Source organism: Cucurbita moschata, unplaced genomic scaffold (assembly GCF_002738365.1).
Source record: "Cucurbita moschata cultivar Rifu unplaced genomic scaffold, Cmos_1.0 Cmo_Scf00018, whole genome shotgun sequence".
Classification (NCBI taxonomy): domain Eukaryota; kingdom Viridiplantae; phylum Streptophyta; class Magnoliopsida; order Cucurbitales; family Cucurbitaceae; genus Cucurbita; species Cucurbita moschata.
In genome coordinates, this window is record NW_019268534.1 from 2,026,350 (window position 1) to 2,049,586 (window position 23,237).

General features: G+C 37.1%; 5 protein-coding genes across 6 annotated transcripts in view; 2 read left to right on the top strand and 3 right to left on the bottom strand.

Moving 5' to 3' along the window:
* The window catches only part of LOC111455992 (probable protein disulfide-isomerase A6), a 4,056-nt gene extending 659 nt beyond the window's left edge, over positions 1 to 3,397 (bottom strand). The window contains exons 1-10 of the mRNA XM_023097670.1: positions 3,170 to 3,397; positions 2,560 to 2,644; positions 2,136 to 2,233; positions 1,960 to 2,015; positions 1,386 to 1,503; positions 1,269 to 1,296; positions 1,094 to 1,185; positions 840 to 996; positions 639 to 766; positions 349 to 448 (exon numbers count right to left, since the gene is read on the bottom strand). Coding sequence (XP_022953438.1) covers positions 349 to 448; positions 639 to 766; positions 840 to 996; positions 1,094 to 1,185; positions 1,269 to 1,296; positions 1,386 to 1,503; positions 1,960 to 2,015; positions 2,136 to 2,233; positions 2,560 to 2,644; positions 3,170 to 3,321 — 1,014 coding nt within the window. The 5' untranslated portion in view covers positions 3,322 to 3,397. The remainder of the gene's footprint in view (positions 1 to 348; positions 449 to 638; positions 767 to 839; positions 997 to 1,093; positions 1,186 to 1,268; positions 1,297 to 1,385; positions 1,504 to 1,959; positions 2,016 to 2,135; positions 2,234 to 2,559; positions 2,645 to 3,169) is intronic.
* Positions 3,398 to 4,051: 654 nt separating this feature from the next.
* On the top strand, positions 4,052 to 8,091 carry LOC111455993 (dnaJ protein ERDJ3B-like). Its single transcript, XM_023097671.1, has 10 exons — positions 4,052 to 4,425; positions 4,534 to 4,682; positions 4,772 to 4,904; positions 5,180 to 5,294; positions 6,323 to 6,439; positions 6,573 to 6,659; positions 6,896 to 6,955; positions 7,041 to 7,118; positions 7,552 to 7,623; positions 7,732 to 8,091. The coding sequence occupies exons 1-10, from the start codon at positions 4,355 to 4,357 to the stop codon at positions 7,888 to 7,890; spliced, it is 1,041 nt and encodes a 346-aa protein (XP_022953439.1). The 5' UTR covers positions 4,052 to 4,354; the 3' UTR covers positions 7,891 to 8,091.
* An 884-nt stretch (positions 8,092 to 8,975) lies between these two features.
* Positions 8,976 to 12,157, bottom strand: LOC111455994 (transcription initiation factor TFIID subunit 13). Of its 2 annotated transcripts, none has more exons than XM_023097672.1 (6): positions 12,047 to 12,157; positions 11,583 to 11,723; positions 11,458 to 11,495; positions 10,233 to 10,292; positions 10,072 to 10,146; positions 8,976 to 9,380 (listed from the first exon to the last, which is right to left on the bottom strand). In XM_023097672.1, exons 2-6 carry the CDS (start codon positions 11,683 to 11,685, stop codon positions 9,246 to 9,248), a joined length of 411 nt encoding a protein of 136 aa, XP_022953440.1. In that variant the 5' UTR covers positions 11,686 to 11,723; positions 12,047 to 12,157; the 3' UTR covers positions 8,976 to 9,245. The 2 variants fall into 2 exon arrangements, with proteins under 2 accessions (XP_022953440.1, XP_022953441.1); XM_023097673.1 differs by having other exon boundaries at positions 11,583 to 11,719; positions 12,039 to 12,154.
* A 1,033-nt stretch (positions 12,158 to 13,190) lies between these two features.
* LOC111455991 lies at positions 13,191 to 16,685 on the top strand. The gene is made up of 5 exons (XM_023097669.1): positions 13,191 to 14,131; positions 14,480 to 14,965; positions 15,167 to 15,226; positions 15,356 to 15,772; positions 15,856 to 16,685. Exons 1-5 carry the CDS (start codon positions 13,454 to 13,456, stop codon positions 16,426 to 16,428), a joined length of 2,214 nt encoding a protein of 737 aa, XP_022953437.1. The 5' UTR covers positions 13,191 to 13,453; the 3' UTR covers positions 16,429 to 16,685.
* A 3,143-nt stretch (positions 16,686 to 19,828) lies between these two features.
* Positions 19,829 to 22,928, bottom strand: LOC111456621 (transmembrane protein 205-like). The gene is made up of 3 exons (XM_023098581.1): positions 22,647 to 22,928; positions 21,926 to 22,145; positions 19,829 to 20,214 (listed from the first exon to the last, which is right to left on the bottom strand). The coding sequence occupies exons 1-3, from the start codon at positions 22,850 to 22,852 to the stop codon at positions 19,999 to 20,001; spliced, it is 642 nt and encodes a 213-aa protein (XP_022954349.1). The 5' UTR covers positions 22,853 to 22,928; the 3' UTR covers positions 19,829 to 19,998.
* Positions 22,929 to 23,237: the final 309 nt, after the last annotated feature.

Below are 23,237 nucleotides of genomic sequence, written 5' to 3' on the forward strand. Positions count from 1 at the left end.
GTTCTACGTACTGGAACTGGCCTCTTATTTATTCTGGGTTCTACGTACTGGAACTGGCCTCTTATTTATTCTGGGTTCTACGTACCAGAACTGGCCTCTTATTTATTCTGGTGTGGATGGCAAGCATGCCTATATTTATTGGTTTCAATAGGGGACTCGTACGAGCATTGTTTCTTATCTACTATTATCTCAAAATAATCAAGTTATTAATGACCGGACGAAACCAAAAAATAACCCTCACGTGCGGTTGAGCTCTAGTAATTAGCTAGCTACTTGGCTTTTTTGGAACAAAAACTCCAAACAGAGCATTGCTATTTCATTTAAAAAGAAAACGTCTAAAAGACTAACCTTCTCGAGTATGCGCTGGATCCTTTCGATCTCGGACTTGGCATAATCACCACCTTTCTCCAGACATTTTTTAGCAGATTTCAAGTATATCTTCCCATACCTGCAGAAGAGCAATCAACAACTATGAAAACACTTTCTACCTAATCCAGCAATTAATTCCTGGAAATATAGATTTTTTTTCTTCGTAAGAGGAAATATGGCAAGCTACAAACAATCTGACGCTTATTGAATTACTATATGTTACTGTTCTTAAGAAACTGAACGCTAAAATCAAATAAAGAATTGTATACTTTGCAGGTGATCCGCTGAGCTTTCCAACTTCTTCTTCCATCTTGGAATAAACAATCTTTTTCTCCGCATCATCGCTAGCAGCTACAAACTCTTTCACCAATGAATCTAAACTAGCAACTATACCAGCCTGCAAGAAAAATCACATATTTGAGCAGACCACAAAACAAGAATATAAATTTTGAACATTGTCATTCACTAACATTGGTTGTAAGTTGTCCCTTCACGTCACGATTGGTCCCGGTCTTTTCGTTGATGAAATTAACGAAGTCACCAACATCTCTGCCACCATCGTAGTCTTCACCATCTTTGTTGCCTTTTGGGAAGAATTTTAATGTAGGGAAACCACTAATGCCATACCTGTAATATAATTGGATACCGACACCTTTAATATTAACTTGGAGAAAACACTAAAAAGACAAACCCCATGGCAAACTAATATACCATGTAAACTTACTTTTCAGCTAAATCCTTGTATTTGTCAGCATCTAAGTTAGCGATTACGACGTCATTTTCCAATTTAAATGCTGCAGCCACCTTTTCATAAATCTGAGGGAAAATATAGTACGATATTAAATTGTTTATTATTCATGATAATTTACCAACAGAAGCATAAGAAGAAAACTACTTACTGGAGCAAGGTTCTTGCAGTGGCCACACCTGAGATGTAGAGTTTAATTAGATACTTCAAAATCATACTAAAATAACACACACAAAAAAAAAAAAAAAAAAAGGAAAAAGTTAGATACCAGGGTGCATAAAATTCAACCAGCACATCTTTGCTTGAATCTAGAACAATCTCGTTGAAATTATCTGGTGAAAGCACAACCACAATGGATGGAATTGATGATATCTTCACATTGGTTCCTGGAAGAACAGTAATCGGGGAAATACCAAAGGCCATTAGTTATATCATCTAAAGTATCGTATAAGTGGGGTGGGACTTCCTAGATACAGTTTCATGAAACTTTGATCAACATTTATAGTACAGAGAGTTAAATCTGAAAACAAACTTATTGGGTTCATGCTAAAAATGCATCTAAATAACTTTACGATAATGTAAGACGTTCTTCGGGGATAGGTTAGCAAAAGAGACGGAAAGAGTTTTAACCATTATACAATCACAAATTATTAAGGTGCATTGTGCATGCCTAGTAGCTATTCATATGTCCCCATCAAGAACGATAAAGCCAAGAGTGAAATGCAAGGAATCTGAACTAAAAGCGTTAGAATGGAGTACATTTTAAATCAGACAAAGCAAATTGGGTGTTTACAAAAATTTAGCACGTTAAAAAAAATGATTTTACAAGAATGAACAACTACCTCCCAAACTGTTCACAAACTCGGCAAGGGCTTCAGCTGTACGTGGACCTTCATATCTGTATAAGAGATTGAAAAGTGAAGTTTATAATCAATATAATAAACAACCAGTTTTCAGATAAAAATATCATGCTATGAAATAACTTCCTCATTACTATTTACGAAATAGCTTTCCTTACTTTTGTGGTTCAAGCGATCCCTTGGGAAACCATTGAATTGTTGGGTACCCAGAGACCCCATATTTACTGCATACGCCCTTGTGCTCATCACAGTCGACCTACACAATATGATTAAAAATTTCCATATTAACTCGCGCTTTCGAGTTGAGAAAGAGCATTCGAGTAACAAGGGTAAATAATAGAACAAAAGCATTTCAAAACAACTGCAGATTTGAGCCAAAATGCTTGCAAACATGTTTATTTATTATTTTTTTTTTTTTGTACGAGTGCTGGTGGATGGGGCGAATTTTAGAATCTAATAGTCATGGCCGGGCACCAAAGATCATATCCACAAAATATCATTAAAAAAACAGAGTACGGAGATAATGTTGATAACCTAACGAATATTAATACAATTGATACAGAACCACGGTAAAGAACTGACCTTTCCGATCAAAACAGATTTTGCTTTCTTAAAGCTGCTTCCAAGCTTTTCATAATCTGGCGCAAGCTTCTTACAGTGCCCACACCTATTACAACGATAGGGTAAACTTTCAGTATTCATATGATCGGGGAGATAAACTACGAGCAATTGGAAATATCCCTCGATGCCTACAGGTATTCCACAAGCAGGAGAAAACCTCCCCAATGTGATTAATTTCGATGACTACTTCTCTTTTAGTAAGAACTACAGCAAAGGTGAGTTCAAAGAATGGGCGGATCAATCTCGACACAGCATACAGATCTGGCCCAGGCCATGATAACTAAGCTACAAACACAGCATATGACCGATGCGACATATGACAACCCCCTCCATAGACATATAAAATGTTACAAAAATAAGAAAAGAGCATTTCCGCCATCGATCATTCATAATTCCACTTTATATTCTCTTCTAAAGAACAAGAACAGACAAGGAGATTACCCACAAATTTCCAACCGTAACATACAGATCTACAACCAATCAATCACAAGTAACAATACATAACTGTCCCAGTTTAGAATCGAGACAATGCACAAACTATTCAATTTCAAATCACAAGAAGACGGATTACCAAGGAGCGTAGAACTCAACCAGAGCTCCTCTATCTTGGCCGACTTCGTCCTCGAAGTTTTCCTCCGTCAACACTACAACATCGTCGGCCACTGCCGAAGACAAAAATAAGGCCAGTGCGGCAAACGCGAACCAGATCTGATGCTTCGCCATTTTTACGATCACTTCACAAAGCTTCGAATGAAAAATGGGAACGAAATGTTGTAAATATCGGGAAATCGGGCGGCCGATTGAAGCAGGTAAAGTTTGACTCGGAATTTATACCCTGCGGACTCGCTTATTCTCTCACCCTATATTATTCCAATGGACTGTTGATTTGATCTGGTGGCGCAAGGCGATTGGATGATGCTTAGGATACACTATTCTTATTATGGAGAATCTTCCACTTGATTTTCACTCAAAGTATTGACGTGGCGAACTGTGATAGGTTGGAGTACGTGGAGATCCGGTGTGGCTTTTTCGGAATTTGATTTATTTTTTTAATTCATTGGGCTTGGGCTTGAAATCAAATACCGTGGGCCTTCAGCCCATCTGATACCGGCCCAATTTATTTTTGGGTTTGGGGTCTAGACACATTTTAAAAATTAGATATAAATAGTATTTTTTATAATAAAAAATAAAAATTTTAAAATAAACTAAAAGAAAGTCTAAAATTAATTTTTTTATAAATAAAATGGTTATTAAATACCACTATGAAAGAATTAGTAAAGAAATTCTAAAATAGCAATTTCCACGTAGGTTTTTTTTTTGTTAAAATTTTCATAATAATAAAAGAACGCAATATTCCCCCCATAGGCCACGGCAAAAAGGAAGCATTACGTGGCAAGATATGATTGGCTGAAACTCAATAAGCTCGCATTTGATTGGTCTGTTTGTAAGAAGAACACGTCGCTAAGCGTAGTGACTGGGCAAGGTCCTCAGCTTGGCCATATTTTTGTTTCGGTGGAATCGATTCGACGACCAAGTTCAGGCGACGACTCCGGCTCTGAATTCCAGAGCAAAGATTTGGATTCAGAGAGAGATTCAGAGAGACAGAGACAAGAAGCAAGTTCGGTTAATCTTCGTGAGAAATCCAGTAATGTGCCTTGTTGATCTGTGATCGATTCCACGAACTCTGAGTAATTTCTTTGAGAGATCATTCCATTTCCCCCCTTTGTGTTTCTTACACCATTCGTCACTCTCCCCGATGGCGCATCGGAGAACGAAATTCCTCTTCGTTGTTTGTGCCCTCTGCTACGTTCTTTCCGCCATTGCAGGGTATTGTTGAATGACCCTACATTCTCATAACCTGCACGTCTTTGTAGCTTCATTGCAATGGCCATTTCATCTCGCTTTGTGCTGGTTTTTCTTGTTTTTGGTAATCAGGAAGAGCTATTACGACATACTGCAAGTGCCGAAGGGTGCGTCAGAAGAGCAGATCAAAAGGGCGTATAGGAAGCTCGCTCTGAAGTACCATCCTGATAAGAATCAGGGAAACGAGGAAGCCAATAAACGATTTGCGGAGATTAGCAATGGTAATATTGTCCTCCTTTTGATGTTTCTTTTCAAGATTGTGACATTATTTTTCAGATTCAGGATTTATCAATTTGGTTGTTTGATTTAGCTTATGAGGTTCTATCCGACGGAGAGAAGAGGAACATTTATGATAGATACGGAGAGGAGGGTCTGAAACAGCATGCTGCAAGTGGAGGTAGAGGTGGAGGGATGGGGATGAACATTCAGGATATTTTTAGTCAGTAAGTTAATTTATTCTTTACAATATTGAGTTTTCTCTAATGAGTTAGCCATGGTTCGCATAATCATTACAGTTTTCTTGTGTTTATTTTGTTAAATGAAGTGCATTATTGGTGAAAGATGCCTATATGGTGATTGATCTATGATATTCCCATCTATGAATTCTCCAATTTAGTGTAGATTTGCACTTCCATTTTGTGTTCTTGATTGAACTTTTGGGTGTTTTCAATTTGAGAATTTGTGCCAGTACTGATCATTGACATTGTAAAATTTGAAGGTTTTTTGGCGGAGGAGGTGATATGGAGGAGGAAGAGAAAATTCCTAAAGGTGACGACGTAGTTGTGGAATTGGATGCGTCATTGGAAGATCTCTACATGGGTGGTTCATTGAAGGTAAGATTTCCCTATTGCATTTTACATAATTGCTCAATATATCCATTGGAGGAAGAGATGAACTCAAAATCTAGCCAAAGAAATTTTAATAATTCCCCTAGTGGCTATAATGTCAAAGGAGTTCTTGCCTAATTAGGCCAAATTTGTTGTATGGATTCTTCTGTTAGAGGGCTTCATATCCGTTATAGAATTTAGAAGAAAACACTGTTATCCACGCCTTTCTTCCAACTAGTATGTATAAATGATACAATGGATCTCCTTTTCACTCTGGAGCTTTGGAGTAGAATTATTGGCATTTTCATGAATGGGTTGGGTATAGATGCCTTGAAGGACGTGCCTTTTTCCTTGCTTGTTTTTTGTGGCCATTACTTTTGGGAGAAATCAAAGACTATGCTTTTAATGCCTTTAGAGCCATCTTATGGGAAGGTTGGTTGGAGGGAAAAAATGGCAGGGTCTTCGTAGGAGAGGAAATTGGTGCAGGACTTATGTGATGAGACTCATGTTTTCATATTCTTTTGGCCATTTGCAATTTTCTTTCCTTGATTTGTATCTATTGGAGAGAACTGTTGGCATTCCTTACACTCTCTAAACTTTTTGCCTTGTAATTTCATTTGATTATGAAAAATGTCATATATTAGGAATCTATTTTCATAACTGTGCTTTAAACGAAGTAGTTTTGGCTGCCGTTTACCATTTAAACCTTTGCCACTCTCCCATCCCAAAAGTTATCAACACATGCCATTGTGGCTTTTGTCTCTTTCATATTCCTCAGAACAGATTTGATCGACCGAACACATTTCTTCCTTTTCAATTTCAAAATTTAAGACTATTAGCCAACATGCTTCTGTAGCTTCATTCTACCATTCTAGTGGTGATATCCCATGTTATTTATTATTTTTTTTTTTTGTCATAACAGTTTAGAGTTTTCTTCTGGCGTAGATTGCGATTTTCTTCTTGAATGTATGCTTCCCCCCCAAGTATTTAGATTGGCAAATTTTCTAAAAACTGTTATCAACATTGGATTCCAGGTATGGAGGGAGAAGAATGTATTGAAGCCAGCGCCAGGTAAGAGGCGTTGTAATTGTAGAAATGAAGTCTATCACAAGCAGATTGGTCCTGGAATGTACCAGCAGATGACAGAACAAGTAAGTGTACTTGTTTAACTACATTTCTTATGAAGATACCAAACACTTGTTTACAGATTTAATTTTTCTTGAGCTCATCATTTTCTCCTGAAGTTACTTGAGGTTTTAATTGTGCTATCTTTTACTCTTGCAGGTCTGTGAGCAATGCCCCAATGTCAAATTTGAAAGAGAAGGATATTTCGTTACTGTTGATATTGAGAAAGGGATGCAAGATGGGCAAGTAAGAAACACTTATCTTCATCTGGATTGTTCACTGAGTCATATGCTGAATGATGTCATATTAAAGACAGAAAGCCGTAAACATATTGTTTAAAGTTATAATATTTTTTAAATAAGTGATTCTATGACTTCGAACCCCTGAATTTGAGATATTTGCAGTGAATAGTAGCTGTTCAAGTGAATTATACATGAAATTGTATAACCTTTTATGAACAAACAATCATTTGGTGCTTGCAGGAGGTCACTTTCTATGAAGATGGTGAGCCAATGATTGATGGAGAAGCTGGAGATCTTAGGGTTAGTGTTTATCCTATTATTTAACTTGTTCCATTGTGATTGTATTCGCTGAAAGTTTTGAAAATCCCCAATTTATGTTCAACAGTTCCGCATACGCACGGCACCACATGACATTTTCAGAAGGGAAGGCAATGACTTGCATGCCACGATCACCATCACACTGGTAACTGAAATTATAGTATAAGAACTTAAGTACTATAGTTAATAGTGTTTGGGCATCACTTGACTTTTATCATGCTGATGAGACTATTTACCTATGTGACTTGCTTTGAGCCGTTGATCATTCACGTCAGTTTTTGAAGCTTGAACTCCAATATGCAGCTCTTTGTTCATGGGTGAAAATTTTTTGTTTGGTGGTTTAATTTTGATTTTAACTTGTCATGGTATTATAAGCTTTTACAACCCTATGGTTATTGAACTTTTTGGATACGTTCTCTTACATATCGAAATGTCGATCTAGGATGCTTGTGCTCTCACTTCTTTTTTTTTTTTTTTGCTGAATTTTAACCTCATCTGGTATCCACTCAATCAAGCTAGTTAGCTTGGCATCTTCTTGAATATCAAGGTTAATATGTCGAACCGTTTCGATTTATTAGGTACAAGCCCTTGTCGGTTTCGAGAAAAGTCTCAAACACCTTGATGAACATTTAGTCGAAATCGGAACAAAGGTGAGCCAGAGGAGTATTTTTATAGCATTTTCGGATGCTATCCATCAAGTCATTCATAGATCTATTACACCTCATAATAACTTCTTCTGTTACTCTGATTATTACTAGGGAATAACAAAACCCAAGGAAGTAAGGAAGTTCAAAGGAGAAGGCATGCCATTGCATTTCAGCACAAAGAAAGGCGATCTCTATGTCACATTTGAGGTCTTGTTTCCCACATCACTAACAGAGGATCAGAAGACAAATATCCAGAAAATTCTGGGTTAGTTAGCAGCAGGTTATATAGATTTTGCAATTCTTTTTCTCTTTTTCGTTGCCCTCAAGCTCAAAGATGCACGCATACCCATTGTAGTAGACTGAAAGATCATTAAGAAAATTTGGTAATTGCTGAGCCCTACAGAGTTTTGATTGATTTATTTAACAATGATGTTATCTGTGATGATATTGATCTTTGATGTTGTTAATGGATGATGCCTCTTTTAGGAACTCATCTTTAATTTGAAAAGTCTTGGAAAAGAGTAAGGACATCCCAAATGATATTGCTTCATGTAAACATTCTACCACTCTCTGATTATTAGAATTTGACAGAGTAATCTAATCAAAATTATGTCTCACTCAAAAATATACAGAGATGGCCGTCAAGCATGGCTCGAAAGACCACCCTCGTGATTAATCGACTCATACTACAAATTCAGTTCCTCAACTTTGAGGCAGTTGAGGCACGTATCTATTTAGTTCTCGAGCTTTTAAAAGTATAAGATCAATAAATTTTTGTTGAATTAGTTCAACTAATGCATTTTGACTTGACATTCAGATCATTTAAAAATGTTTAATAAACCACAAATTTTCAGTTTTATATCTAGTATGTCTTCGAAACTTACACTTTTAGCAAATAGTTTTTTGAACTTAACTATGGGCAAAAGAAATTTGTAAATTCAATTTAACAAATATATATATTATACCACTTGTCACCATCGCACTTTTGACGATAGCGGACTTGTGATTGTGCGGCACTCACTTTCAATTCGTTCTTGCGTTGCTACGGCCAAGCGACGTATACTCGACCCTCTGGCCTCGATTTTAAGAGAAAGTTTTAGAAAATGAGGGCAGAGAGAGATTTTCGAAAGAGACGTTATATAAGCAAGCAAGAGAGAAAATAACGACGACTCATAGTATATAACATTCAACCTTCGGTAGGTATATATAACACTTGTTTTGACCTGCAGAGAACAACTTCCTAAAAATTAGTTCAGAACTAAGACCTAAGTTGTTTGCTCTCTCTGATTAGGAGATTCTAACAAATTGAAGGTAGCCAAGTCAGAAGTAATCACAGATAAGGTAAGCCAGAAACGTTAAAAAGAAAAGAGGTGTTTATTTCATTAATTCCAAAAGGAGTGCGTAGGATAGGGAAGGGAAGGGAAGACCCCACCTTTACAAGTAGGTTGGGGCTAAAGCTAATTGCTTTGCTTTACCCTGCCTACCATGGACCCTTTGGGCTGCAGAAAAAGGTAGCTTCAAATGCCTGTCCTGTCGGTTGACCATATTGACATGAACTTTGTCCGTGCTGCAACAAATGATCCCCAAATGTCTTCCTATCATTACTTTGGTTTCTGTTGTAAACTCTACTGATCCACCTTCTCATCTTCTTCAAAAGCCTTTTTCAGCTTATCTTCATCTATCTCAAAAGCTCTCCTTGCCTGTTTCAGCTCTTCGTTCATCGACAACAGTTCCGTAGAACGGTTCAGTTTTCGTGGGTCCTAATTTGTACAAAATCATAAGGGTTAACAAGTTTTCGCATCAAATCCTAAGTTCAAACGATTGCAGCCAAGAGGGTTTGAGCTTTCCAAAAAACAAAAGAAAAAAGGCCATGAAGCCACAATTTCAAGAGTAACAGTGACACTAGGAATATTTCATAAATATTGCCTCCACAAGAAAGGAAAGAACTGGGATATGAGCTTTCTTCACAATCAACTTTCTATCCTTAACTTTCTTCGCAATCAACTTTCTATCCTTAACTTTCAATTCAAACATAGGTTTGATTCACACTCCATGTTCTGAGAAACCGTCCCTTTGGTAGTGACAAACTCGGAGATTAATGTGACCCAGTAAACTAAAAGACCATTTGGGAACGATATGGAGTGTTATCCATGGCCAGCACCTAATTTTAGATCAAAACAATGTGTAGCTAATCTCTTTACGTAATCAGCAAACCCCAGAAATCACACATGGAATGATCTATGATCTATAACAGAAGCTGGTACACAAGAAACGTGTGCTTACAGAATGCACGGAAAAGAGTCGAAATAATGACTAACAGCAGAACAGCAGCCCCCACTTGAAAATTTTAATACGTCAATGTCTTTACATAAGGGATGCCATGTTGCATAGCCAAATGACGAGAGAAAAGTTGATTCATTGATATGTAAACATACAGAAAATGTAACGTACCTTGCGCATTAGATACAAAAAGTCTTCTACAGATAGTTTTCCCCTTTTGGATCCAATCTCCTGGGCTTTATACACCTGAAAAGAACATAAAATTCAGATAATCCTTACTCTACCGCGTTGGTTTAGCAAGGAAGACTTAGTTATTGCACAAAAACTCTTACCAGTTCAGTTATGTACTCCACAACTATGTCCTCCATAAGTGCTACAGATTCTGGAAGGGGCTGTAATGCATACAAAAACTCATGAATAGTTATTTTACTTATAAATGAAGTATGATAAGGACACAAAGACCAGAATTTTTCCTTGCTCTCATTGTACTTCTGATCCAGCTCTTAATAAATATTAAGAACCGTAACACGGCCATTATAAAGCTTCAGGATCTCAAAAGCTCTCTTTGGCTTGCTTGTTATCTGATTTCTCTATTGTCATTCAGGGATTGAAAGCTTTAGAAATTTTGGAAAATACATGGAATATTGATTAGTTCTTTCCAATTCTCTTCAGGCAGGTATGCATCTTTCTGGGGGGATGGGATAGCAATTTGCATTAAAAATTAACATATCAGGAATCATGGAGATGTCTGTTCTTATGATGAAAATATCTCCAAAGAATCGTCGTCCAACTATCCTAGACTCCCAAGAAGAGCTAATGTATGATCCTAAGTCGATTGGAGAGAGGAACGAGTGCCAGCGAGGACGTTGGACCCTGAAGGGGGTGGATTGTGAGATCCCACGTCAGATGAGAAGGAGAACAAAACATTCTTTATAAGGGTGTGAAAACCTCTCCATAGCAGACGCTTTTTAAAACCTTGAGTGGAATCTCGGAAGGGAAAACCCAAAAAGGACAATATCTACTAGCAATGGGCTTGAACTATTACAAATGGTATCAGAACTAGACACCAAGCAGTGTGCCAGCGAGGATGCTGGACCTCGAAGGGGGTGGATTGTGAGACCCCACATCGATTGGAGATGGGAACGAGTGCCCGCGAGGACACTGAGCCTAAAGGGGGGTGGATTGTGAAATCTCACATTGGTTGGGGAGGAGAACGAAACATTTTTTTATAAGGGTGTGCAAACCTCTCCCTAGCAAACGCGTTTTAAAACCTTGAGGGGGAAGCCCGAAAGGGAAAACCCAAAGAGGACAACATCGGCTAGCGGTGGGCTACTGTTACAGCTAAACAATCGAAGTTTTATCTACTAGAATTTACTCACTTTCTAAGGTCTACACAAGAATTCAACGAAAGATATACAGCCATGGAGGATGAGAAGCAGAAAAAACCACAAAAAGTATAAAAAATAAAATTTCAGGTTTGAATTTCCATGGAAACAAACATAATCCTCCTTTCTTTATAAGTTAGAACAGAATGAATATATGATAACTTTCACTTACATTGGCGTCATCTCCAAAACCATACATCATGTGCTGCACTGAAAGAACAGAGGATCACATAATTACATTTTCACATACAAACTTGCGCTGAAAAATCAAAGAGGAAGAAAAGGAAAACGAGTTACATTCTTTTTGAAAAACCCCTCGTTTGCGCTTAAAAGAAGTTTCAGAGGGTTGAGATGATCCAGTTCTTTGCTTTGAGGACGATCCACCTGATGGATTATTCATCTTCACGATCTTCCCACAATAATCAAGGCGAAAATAATCTAAACGCGAAGATAAAATCATCAAATTAAACAATATCAAACATCTATAACCATCGAGCCACTAGATTGAAACAATCCCAAAAACAAATTCCGAATATACGGAATTATAGCCGAAGGGAACAACATCCCGAATTCGAGGGAAAAAAAGATAAACCCTAATGAAAAGTTACAATATCAAGCAAACATTCGAAACAGAAAGGGGAATTTCTAAGTGGAGCGCCTCGGAAGAGTGAAGTAAATTTACTTGTCGATAAAATACACGCCGATAAAGATGAAAAGAAAGAGAAGTATTAGAATCGCTGAGAGTGGGTCACGATTCTCACCGGAGATGGAGAATCCGAGTCACCGCATGAGATTCGCCGGAGCTTAAACTCTTCTGCCGCCAAAGGTGTTCAATCGGGAAATTCCAAAAAGCTGGGGCATTAAAAATAAAATTAAATAAATACCTTTAAAATCGATTTTAGGGTTTATGTTGAAAGAAAAAAAAAATAATAATATACTCCAACGTCTTTACTGGCCGTGGATAGTATCTGCTTTAGCCTATTACATATTATTGTCAACTTCACGGTAGTAGATATTATCTGCTTTAATCTGTTACGTATCACTGTCAACCTCAAAATTTCAAAACGTGTCTGTTAGGAGAAGGTTTTCACACTCTTCTAAAGAACATTGTGTTCCTCGTCCCCTCCCCAATAGACGGAGATTTAAGGATATTAAAACTATGCTATAAAATAACAAAAAAAATTATCCACAAATAAATACATTTTAAAATAAAAAAATAATAAAGAAATCGTTACGTTTATTCGTTACGTTTATTATTTGATAAAGTCGTTGGATCGAAATTTTCGTAAAAAAACGTATATCTATACAGAATTCAAAATGAATTAATACTCTAGGAGGACCATTTCTATAAATAAATAAATAAAAATAAGTTGAAATAATAATCAAAATTCAATAACGTAGAAACTAAAAAAACGACATAACATTATCCAATTCTAAAAATTGAAACAAACTCTATTTTGAAAAATAAAAATAAAGTCTGCGGTCTGAAGAATCGGACGGGTTGGAAGCATGCCACGTGGAAAATCAGACGATCGAGGCGTCGGGTAATCGGGCGAGTTCCAAGTTTATCTGTACTCGCAGGCGAGTAGGAGGATGGCCACCATGAGAAGTCGTGTACAGAGAAAGATAGGAACGTAGATTTTGCGGACACGTCAGGGACCTGTGTTGTTATGTGGCACGTGATATTCACGCTACTGACGTGGCGAAAACCGGATAGCTCCCGAAACTGGGATGAGCCCACTCACGCGCTTTCGTAGGAAGAGACTAGTGTAAAACTGCGTCGTTTAAGGCTATCCGATGCTGACGGCGTCGTTTGCACTTGTAAGAAAATTCATGGAAGGTTGGTGACCTGTTTGGATACGTAAATAGCATAGCCCTCCCCTTCGGCTTCCTTTTATAAATGCACACTTTCCTGGCTTCTCTCTCTCTTTCTCTCTGCCTCTCTCTCTAAATTTTTGTTAGAATTTCTCGACGGAGTTCAACAAGGCAACTCAAATTCAAAGATCGTGGTGATCATCGGAGGCTTATTTGTTGGCTAATTCTCGCGTGAATCTCGTTTAAATATCGGAATCTTGATTCAGATTTTTATAGAACGATCAATTTTTTATACTTGAAACCCAAAGAAGAGACAGAGTATTGTATTGGAAATCGGTTTTAGAGAAGACGAAATGATGGATAGCTTCTGTTTGAATCCTGGAATCCATGGAATTGCTTCGTCGTTATCAGTGAATGCGGCTCTTGATGTTCGTGGGAATCCGTCTAAGGTCAGTACGGCCGGTCGGTCCTCATCGGCAGTTGAGAAATCGCAGAAAACGATTTCGCCATCTCCGTCGTCTACGTCGTCTTCTTCATCATTTCTGAAGTTTTCTTTGAAGTATCCCTTGCAATCTCTATGGAATCGGAGTGGTGAGGGTGGGGATTCGAGGCGTGGTGGTTTGGCGCTTGACGACGCCGTTTTGGTGGAGAGTGAAGACGGTCGGAGAATCGTTCCTGAGGAGGAAAGTAGAAATGTAGCAACCGGATCGGAGTGGAGAAGTGAAAACTGGGTGATGAAAATTTTGCATGTGAGATCTCTGTGGAGAGAGGAGGGGAAGCAGGGAAACTCGGAAGATGAGCTTAGAAACGAGATGGACAAAGACCGTGTGGCGGAAGATCGGGAAATTTCTTGTGATGAGGAAGAGTTTTGTGATACTTGCAGAATCGTCGAGGAAGAAGACGAAAAGGAGATTGAATTTGATAAACACTCGTTTTCGAGATTGCTTCGACGGGTTTCCTTGGCCGAAGCGAGATTATATGCTCAAATGTCGTATCTGGGAAGCCTCGCATACTCCATTTCCGAAATTAAGGTACAAAACTTGATTAAACAACGACAATTTCGTTTTTCACCGTTAATTGATAAATTAGTGAACTCCATGTTAAGATTCGTGTGCTAATCAAGCAATCTAAGTGATAATAGACTATAAATTGCTTTATTCTCCAAAGAAATTTACAGTTATAAGAACTAGTAAACGATCTGGAATGCATCTGCTCTGTGGCTCTGTTGGTTTATCGAATCAGTTGTTAATTTTTCAATCTTTGGTTGGCATCAGATTCTTTTTCTTACATGTTATTGAGCTTCAGCGAGCTTAAACAAATAAGTTTTGATTGTTTCGTTGAAGATCCTTTAAAATCTGATTTCATTTTTGTTACTCCAGCCGAAGAATCTGCTGAGACATTATGGTCAACGTTATGTAACTTCTTCAATAGAAAAGAGGGAATTGGCTATGAAAACTGAGAAAACCCAAGAACTAGCTGAATCTAAAGAGGCTGAAAAGGATTTAAACAATGATGAACAGTGGGAAGAAGTGCAGAAAAAGAATGGACATCAAATAAGTGCATCTACTGCTTATGGGATTGCTGCTTCTGCTGCTTCTTATTTGCATTCTCATACCAGAAAAATACTGCCATTCAGATCCACTAAAACTGAAGATTCACTTGAAGCAAATCAGGACGATGTTGATAAGATGAACTCAGATATGGCTTCTTTGATGGCAACCACCGACTCGGTTACTGCTGTTGTTGCTGCAAAGGAGGAAGTGAAGCAGGCCGTTGCAGACAATTTGAATTCAACTCGGTCGTCACCGTGTGAATGGTTTGTGTGTGACGACGATGAGAGCAGTACAAGATTCTTTGTCATTCAGGTACATTTCCCATCCCCTTGCCAGAAAAATAAGAAAATGAAGAGTAGCCTAGGCGTGAGATTACTCGAGGCTGACATTTGATCGATTTTAAAGATCTTTTGTTATTTGGATTGGTTCTTCTGAATGTTAATTTGATGCTAAAACAGTTTTATAAATGTTAATAAGCACCTAATTTATATGGTCTCTCTTTCATTGGTGCAGGGATCTGAATCACTGGCATCTTGGCAAGCAAACTTGCTTTTCGAACCAGTTGATTTCGAGGTACAAATTCTGGCTTCGAGCTTTTTAAATCGAATGCTGCAATTTGTTGCATAGCATGCCATAAATGTTGAGATATGATGAATCTAATCTGCAGAAAACTGATCTGTGTGTAAATGTCTTGTTATATAGGGTCTAGGTGTCCTTGTCCACAGAGGAATCTATGAGGCTGCTAAAGGAATGTATGAACAGATGTTGCCTGATGTCCTCGAACATCTAAAATCTCACGGTGACCGTGCAACCTTTCGATTTACTGGACATTCTCTAGGTGGAAGCTTGGCTCTGCTTGTAAATCTCATGCTCTTGATAAGAAATGAAGTTCCAGTTTCTTCCTTGCTTCCTGTCATTACATTTGGTGCACCATCCATAATGTGTGGAGGTGACCGCTTACTTCGCAAGCTCGGTTTGCCTCGGAACCATCTTCAAGCTGTAACATTACACAGAGACATAGTACCACGAGCCTTCTCGTGCCAGTATCCGAACCACGTAGCTGAACTTCTTAAAGCTGTCAATGGGAACTTCAGGAATCATCCATGTCTAAGTAACCAGGTGAGCTTCAAATCTTTTACTGATCAAAAATACAAATGCCTGGTAGGTGCCATAATCTAAATTATGAACTATCTGAACTGCAGAAATTGCTGTATGCTCCAATGGGCGAGCTTGTAATTCTGCAACCCGATGAGAAATTCTCTCCAAGCCACGATCTTCTTCCTTCAGGTAGTGGCTTGTATCTTTTAAGATGTCCACAATCTGATGCCAATGATGCAGAGAAGCAGCTCCAAGCAGCACAGATGGTATTCTTAAACACGCCCCATCCACTCGAGACCCTTAGCGATCGATCCGCTTATGGTTCGGGGGGAACAATCCAAAGAGATCACGACATGAGTTCCTACCTAAAGTCAGTTCGAGGAGTGATTCGTCAAGAACTAAACCGCATAAGGAAAGCAAGGAGAGAACATCGGCGTAAAGTCTGGTGGGCTCTCATGGCTCCAGGAAAGGTCGATATAGGAATTGTGATTGGACGGCCTACCATTTCGATCAACCTTGGGCAGGACCAGTTCAAATTCTCCGGGATTCTGCAAACGGGAAGAGAATCGTTTCAACGATTCAGTAGGCTTGTTGCTTCACAGCATATGAATCTGCTTGTGTTGCTGTTGCTTCCTGCTAGATTGCTACTCTTTGAAGCCAACAGGGTAGTTGGTTAAAAGTTATTGTTCATGTTCTTATTGTTTTTACTGTTCTTCATCTGGTTTCTTGTCGCATTTTTGGTGGAGCTGGATGGATGGATGGGCTGTCTGTACAAATGTGGGTTCAATTGGTTGGCCAAACAACAGTTAGAAGATTCTTTATTCATTGGTTCCAAAATGTAGACAGCAACAACAACTCATGTTGCTAATTCAATGTAATGTAGCAAATCATTTGTCAAAGTCAATCCTTTTACGAATCAATTGCTTGTACGCTACTCTTCTTCTTTGTCTCCTGTTAATTTTCATTGGCCCTCTCGTTGACAATGATCCATCGTTCGGTTACGGATTCAAGTGTTAATTCTCTACGTGGCTTTTTAAGGATATCGTCAAATCTCACAACTTAGCAATAGAAACTACCTGGTTAGAATCTCACAACTCAGCAATAGAAACTACCTGGTTAGAATCTCAACTCAATCGAACTCTAACTCAATCTTTGACAGGTGGTTGAAACTACCAGGTTAGAATCCAGTAAGGGCATAGAAAATGTCGAGGTGAAATGGGTAGAAGTAAAAAGGAATACCGGGTATAGAAAATGTCGAGGTGAAATGGGTAGAAGTAAAAAGGAATACTGGGCATAGAAAATGTCGAGGTGAAATGGGTAGAAGTAAAAAGGAATATCGGGCATAGAAAATGTCCAGGTGAAATGGGTAGAAGTAAAAAGGAATACCAATCACAAAAGCACTCTACCCGGTTGACAGCGACGTTAAGAGACAAGTTAGCATGACAAATTATATTAAGTACTCCAATAGTCCTAGCCGTAAACAGTGGATATTAAGCAATGCGTAGGCCTGTATAATATTATAGCAAACGTGTTAAATATCTCATATGGGGAGGTGATGAAACTCAAGATAATTGACAGATAACTTGCACAAAGAGAGGAATCTCATACCATATACCATATGACTCGATAGAATTCCAACTCATATCCGTTAGAACAAGATCCATTTTTATTTATATATAAACAATGTTCTATTAAAGTATTTACTAAAATTTGCACGAAAAAACATATTTATCTAAAATGAAAAGGTGAGGACTTTTTTGGGCATACAATTATTTATAAATAAATAAATTAAAAAAAAAACATTTATAAAGGAAGCCGCCGACCAAGCATCCTTCAAATTACAATCTGTCCACGTTTTTTGTTAGACAATCTACGTGTTCAGCACGTGGCTAGCGACATGTAGAAGTCAGTCCAAGTGAACTGAATCCGACGTGTCGGAAAAGAATAGTCACTCACTGCCTTATTATTATTTTTTTTTTTATTTCCCCCTTTTTAATTTTATTTTTCTTTATTAATCTTTTTCCATTTGCAGACAAAAATGGGTCCTTTTTAGTTTCCATATCTATCCATCCAACAAGGCAGCTTAATTTCTGATATTTAAAATGCATTTTTTAATGATTTTTTTTATATTAATTATTTGTATAAATTTATATTAATATCGGTGGGTTTAAAAATTTATTATGGGTTGTTTTGATAATAATTCTGGGCTTTTTAAATTAATTTTGTTAGTTAATTCGATGTTAATTTAATTAAAAAAAAATCAATAATAATGTCTTTTTCTCGTTTAAAATGGGTTTTTTCTTAAGAAAATAGAAAATTTTGAAATATCTGGAATTTGTCGAATTAAAGTGCTTTTGACTCAAGTCAATAACTGCAACTTGGGATAAGCACCACCCCACGCGCAGTTTACACGCGCGTCGGCATCGTTTGTAGTTGTACAACTAAGGCTAAATTATCAAATAATAATAAAATAAGGCTAAATAATATATATATTAGTATCATTGTCTAATGTCTAGAAAAACACTTTTATTATTGATTTTAGACTTAATTCAAAAATATCTTTAAATTATAATATTTCAAAAAATTAATATCCTTAATTAAAAAAAAATTCAAAAATACCTTAACCATTGATAATATGTTTAAAAACACCCATGAAATTTGAGAAGTAAAAATTATTATCATCAATATATAAACGAAAGCTGTCTATCAGCATCTTATAAATTATTTTTAAATGTTAGTTTTAAAAGTGTATGTGTATTTTTTTAAAACGTTTTACTAAAAAAAAGGTATTTTTGAATTTCTTGAAAAAGTTAAAATGTGTTTTTAAAATTTTTTTTAGAAAAATTAAGGATATTAAAGAAATTTTTGAAAAGTTAAAACATATTTTTTAACACTTTCTAGTTAAAATGTGTTTTTGAAATTAAGAGTATTTTAAAATAAATTATGAATGATTTTTAATTTTTTAAAAGTTCCCAGGCATAATTAAACTTTTTAAAAAAGTTGATGGGCATTTTGAATAAAATCAAAACTCATAATTTAAGTAAAAATAAATATTAAAGTTTGCATGTAAAAATATAATATTTTAAAAAAATTAGACTAAAATTTGAATTTATGAATAAAAGTGATTTTTTTCCCATTATTAATAAAAAAAAAAAGAGAAAAAAAAAACCTACCGATGAAAGTTTAAGGAACAGCAGTCCCACCCGTCACATGGTCTCCGCCGGCGGAGAAATTTGAGGACGCTTCGAGTTGGGTGTCCCCCACTTGACGGCGGGTCAGTCGTCAAATTTGGCGCCGCACACCGGTAATCTCATTGGAGGAAGAAAAAGTCGGCCACCAACCGGAGAATCTGTCGGCTGGCTGCAGTTACTGCAGTGAGTTACAAACTCAAAACTTACGTAATTACGAGTCTACACAATGATATGATATTGTCCATATAAGTATAAGTTCTAATGTCTTTGCTTTGGACTAAAAGGTCTCGTACCAATAGAGATAGTATTCCTCACTTATAAACCCATGATCTTCCACTAAATTAATCAATGTGAGACTTACTTTCAATAATTCTCACTCGAACGAACAAAGTACTTCCTTTGTTCTACACTTTAGTCACTTTTCACAATTCATTGACCATTTTCACATACATCCACAACTAAAGGTCTCATTTGTTCCGTAATATCAATAAGTGAAAGGCAAATTCAAAATATATTAAATTTTGATCCATATATTACTATTATCATCAATAGCGTTATATATGTCTACCACTCAAGATCGAGATTGGAGCTTGAACAAAAAAAAAAAAAAAAAAAAAAAAAACACACAGAGCAAATCCAGCATATAGTGATGTTTAGCTGTAGTTGGGTTGAAATTTCGGTCATTTATTCGATTCCGAAACAAAATAGGAATAAGATTTCACATGGTATCGCGAGAATAGTTCAACTAGCAGACACGATCGATCAAAAAATCAGAAGTATAAATCCTACTAGGACGTGTAACTGGTGCAGAATAACAGGCTTAGGAGTATGATTTGATGAATATCTTGCAGAAATTAATAAACAGTCAAAATCCATTTGCAGCATAGGAATATAAACATGGACAATGATGTGGATACAACTTTTATTCTCACTTTGTTCTTTATCAAACCATCCAAACAGGCAATTCTATTGTACTACAGCAATATATGACAGTCTAACAGAGGAGCAATGAGGCAATTGCTTAAAGGGTGTAAATTACTGTCATACACTAGTGAGTTACAGATTAATTTTACCTGCCAAATACCAGGAGTGCATAGCCAGACTACCAAATGCTAAGATATTGGCAAGAGATGACAAGCCATGAATCATCCCGAATTTCTTGTTCATTGCTGCAAGTTTTGGGTTCACCTTAGCAACTTCTACACTTTTTGACAACCCAACTTCGTCGCCAATGTTAACTTCCTTCTCAACTTTGTACCTTTGTTTCATCAGCTGAAGAACAAAAATGGAAAGAACAGAAGAGATGGAGTTGAATTGTGTCATTGTAAATAATGTTGAGATGCAAAAAGCTCAAAGCAGGTAAAATTACGATCAATTGAGTTGTGACACGATCGAGCTGATGAAGCGCTGCAGTGGGACAGTGGCGTGTTTTCAGTGAACATAATAATTCATTCTTAAGAAATGCTAGAAGTGTTCTTGTCCATTTAAAATATTACTTCAGAGCATCTTTAGAATGGTGTTAACAGTACGTGAAATATCTTCTTCTTCAGCTCATCTTTAAAATTTATAAAGATTATCTACAAATTTACCTGATAAGTTCTAGTACATCTAAAATACCTTCTTCTTCCTTTTCTTGTAGAAGTTATCTTCTCATATTTCTATTATATAAAGGATTTCCCCTTTTTACCTTTCCTCTTATGAAACAAGCTATTCATATTTCTGTCATTTCTTTTAACAGAAGTATACTTCTATTATGTCGTGCTACTTCGACACGTCCTATCGTTAAAGATCTACCTTTATATGTTATTGTGGATAATTCGTATACTTATAATGGTGTTGTTTTCTCTACCCACAGTACATCAATGCTATGTATATGCTATCAGTGCTATGAATATGAAAATTAGCAAAAATATCAACAAATGTTAATATGCTATCAGCACGGATAAGGAAAAGCATGTATTAACAAATTTATAATTAAAGGCTTGAAGTAAATAATCATCAATCTCTGTATATCTTGTCATGATAATCCTTGTTTATTACCAAACTTGGAGGTAATTTGATTTCCTCGCTTAAAAACTTGGACATCATAAGGTTACAAAACATCTTGAATTCAGAGATCTTCGTAAAGACATGGCAATCCATGACAATTTAGAAGGCATCAGAGTAAAACCAAACAAACGAAGGCTGAGTATTTAACTAGAGTTTCCCTAGACCATTGGAAAACTGTGCCATCTTATATTCATTTACTACTAGATATATGAAAAAATGTCTCGTTTACTTCAAGAAAAAAGTTCAAATGGGGCAACGAGAAATTATGAGAAGCAATTACAACAACTAGATGAAGACTTTTAGACCCTACTGTTCTGAATTTAGGATTGAATCACTAGTTTCTTCGGTGCTATTGTGAGATCCCACATTGATTGGAGAGAAGAACGAGTACCATCAAGGACGCTGGCCCCGAATGGGGTGGATTGTGAGATCCCACATTGATTAGAGAGCGGAATGAGGGGGTGGATTGTGAGATCCCACATTGATTAGAGAGCGGAATGAGGGGGTGGATTGTGAGATCCCACATTGATTAGAGAGCGGAATGAGGGGGTGGATTGTGAGATCCCACATCGGTTGAAGAGGGGAACGAAGCATTCTTTACAAGGGTATGGAAATCTCTCCCAAGTAGACGTGTTTTAAAAACCTCCCCCCAGGGAAAGCCCAAAGAAAACAATACCTGCTAGCAATGGGTTTGGGCCGTTATAACTATGAAACTAGAGTCGTAGCTTTTAGCTGTTTTGATACGACAAGTTCATGAGCTCATTTTCAGGGCATAAATTTTCCATTCAAACATAAAAGAAACCACGTGATACACGTTGTCTCTAGTGAGTGAGAAGCCGCACACACAAAATATCACAACAAACATTTTCACAGCATAATATCAATTACGTATGTATCTTGTGGGGGAAAGAATTCCAGAAATATGAGACATTACCTCGATGGTCATGGGCGTGAAGACAAACAGGTTGGCCAAATTAAAAGCAAACGCCGAGATCAAAAACCCAAGCTGGTACCTCTCAGGAGTTTCTGAAGACTTCCATGGATGAAGATAACCAAAAGCTGCAACGGATGTAGCACAGCAAACCCCAACCAGTGAGAAAAAAGCAGGGAACATCTTGCTTTGAAGATTCCCGAATTGGTGCCTCGGCAGATTCCTAAGATTGATATGCAATAAAAGTAAATATAACACTTCTCTCGAAGATTAAATGTTAGTATTGATATATCATTCGGAATTAAAAGTTCATGAAAACCTCAAGATTAAATTAGGAAATTTATTTTCATGGAAATTCAATCTTGAGATACCCGTTTCAATCACCATGCATGTCTTAAGTTTCAAAAAAATTATCTAAACTCCCATCAAACATATTGAAATCATAACAATCGTTGAAGATTGCCTCTAGTAGTATCTGAGACATAAGAAAAAATCATCCTCTGTACAAATTTTGAGATGTCCAAGACACTGAATCTCCACTCAGTTGATTGACGCGCAAGAAAAAGTTCAAAACAGCAAAAGAAAATCACTCAACTAGATTGAAAGATTAATCCATCAAAAAAACAAAAATCAAATTCGCGTTTCCTAAAAGTGTAATTCCTATTGCCTGTAATCATAGCAGAAAAGTAGTTCTGTACTGTAGAAATTGAAAAAGAGGAGTTACTTGAACGTGATCACGCCGCCGATGAAGGTGACCCAAAGAGAGACGCCCCAAGCAGTGGAGTAGCTGAGGAGGTGAGCCAGTTTGAGATACATCGAAACATTCGTCGCATTAAAAGTTTTGGAGTTCGAGCCAAAGGTATCCGGCGAAAATACCACTCCGATCGCGAGAAAAGCCACCGCCGTCAGGAATCGAGTCAACCACGCCATTTCTCTCTTTCTCTCGAGTTGAGTTGTGTGCAGCTGTTGCAGAAGAAAGTAGATGTAGACGAAGAACCGAGAAGGTAAGTTGTTGATTTATTATTCATTAATGTTATTATTTTCCACATTTATGACCGTGAAATAAAAAATAAGGTTAAGGTGGTTCTCTCAATCATGGTATGATATTGTCCACTTTAAGTACGAGCTTATTAAGTGTTAGACAAACACGACTCTCTACAATGGTACGATATTATCCACTTTGAGTATAAGCTTATTAACTGTTAGACAAACACAGTCTCCACAGTGATATGATATTATCCATTTTGAGTATAAGCTCCCTCCTAAATTAGTCGAGGTGGAATTTTCATCATCCAACACCTCTCCCCGAACAAAG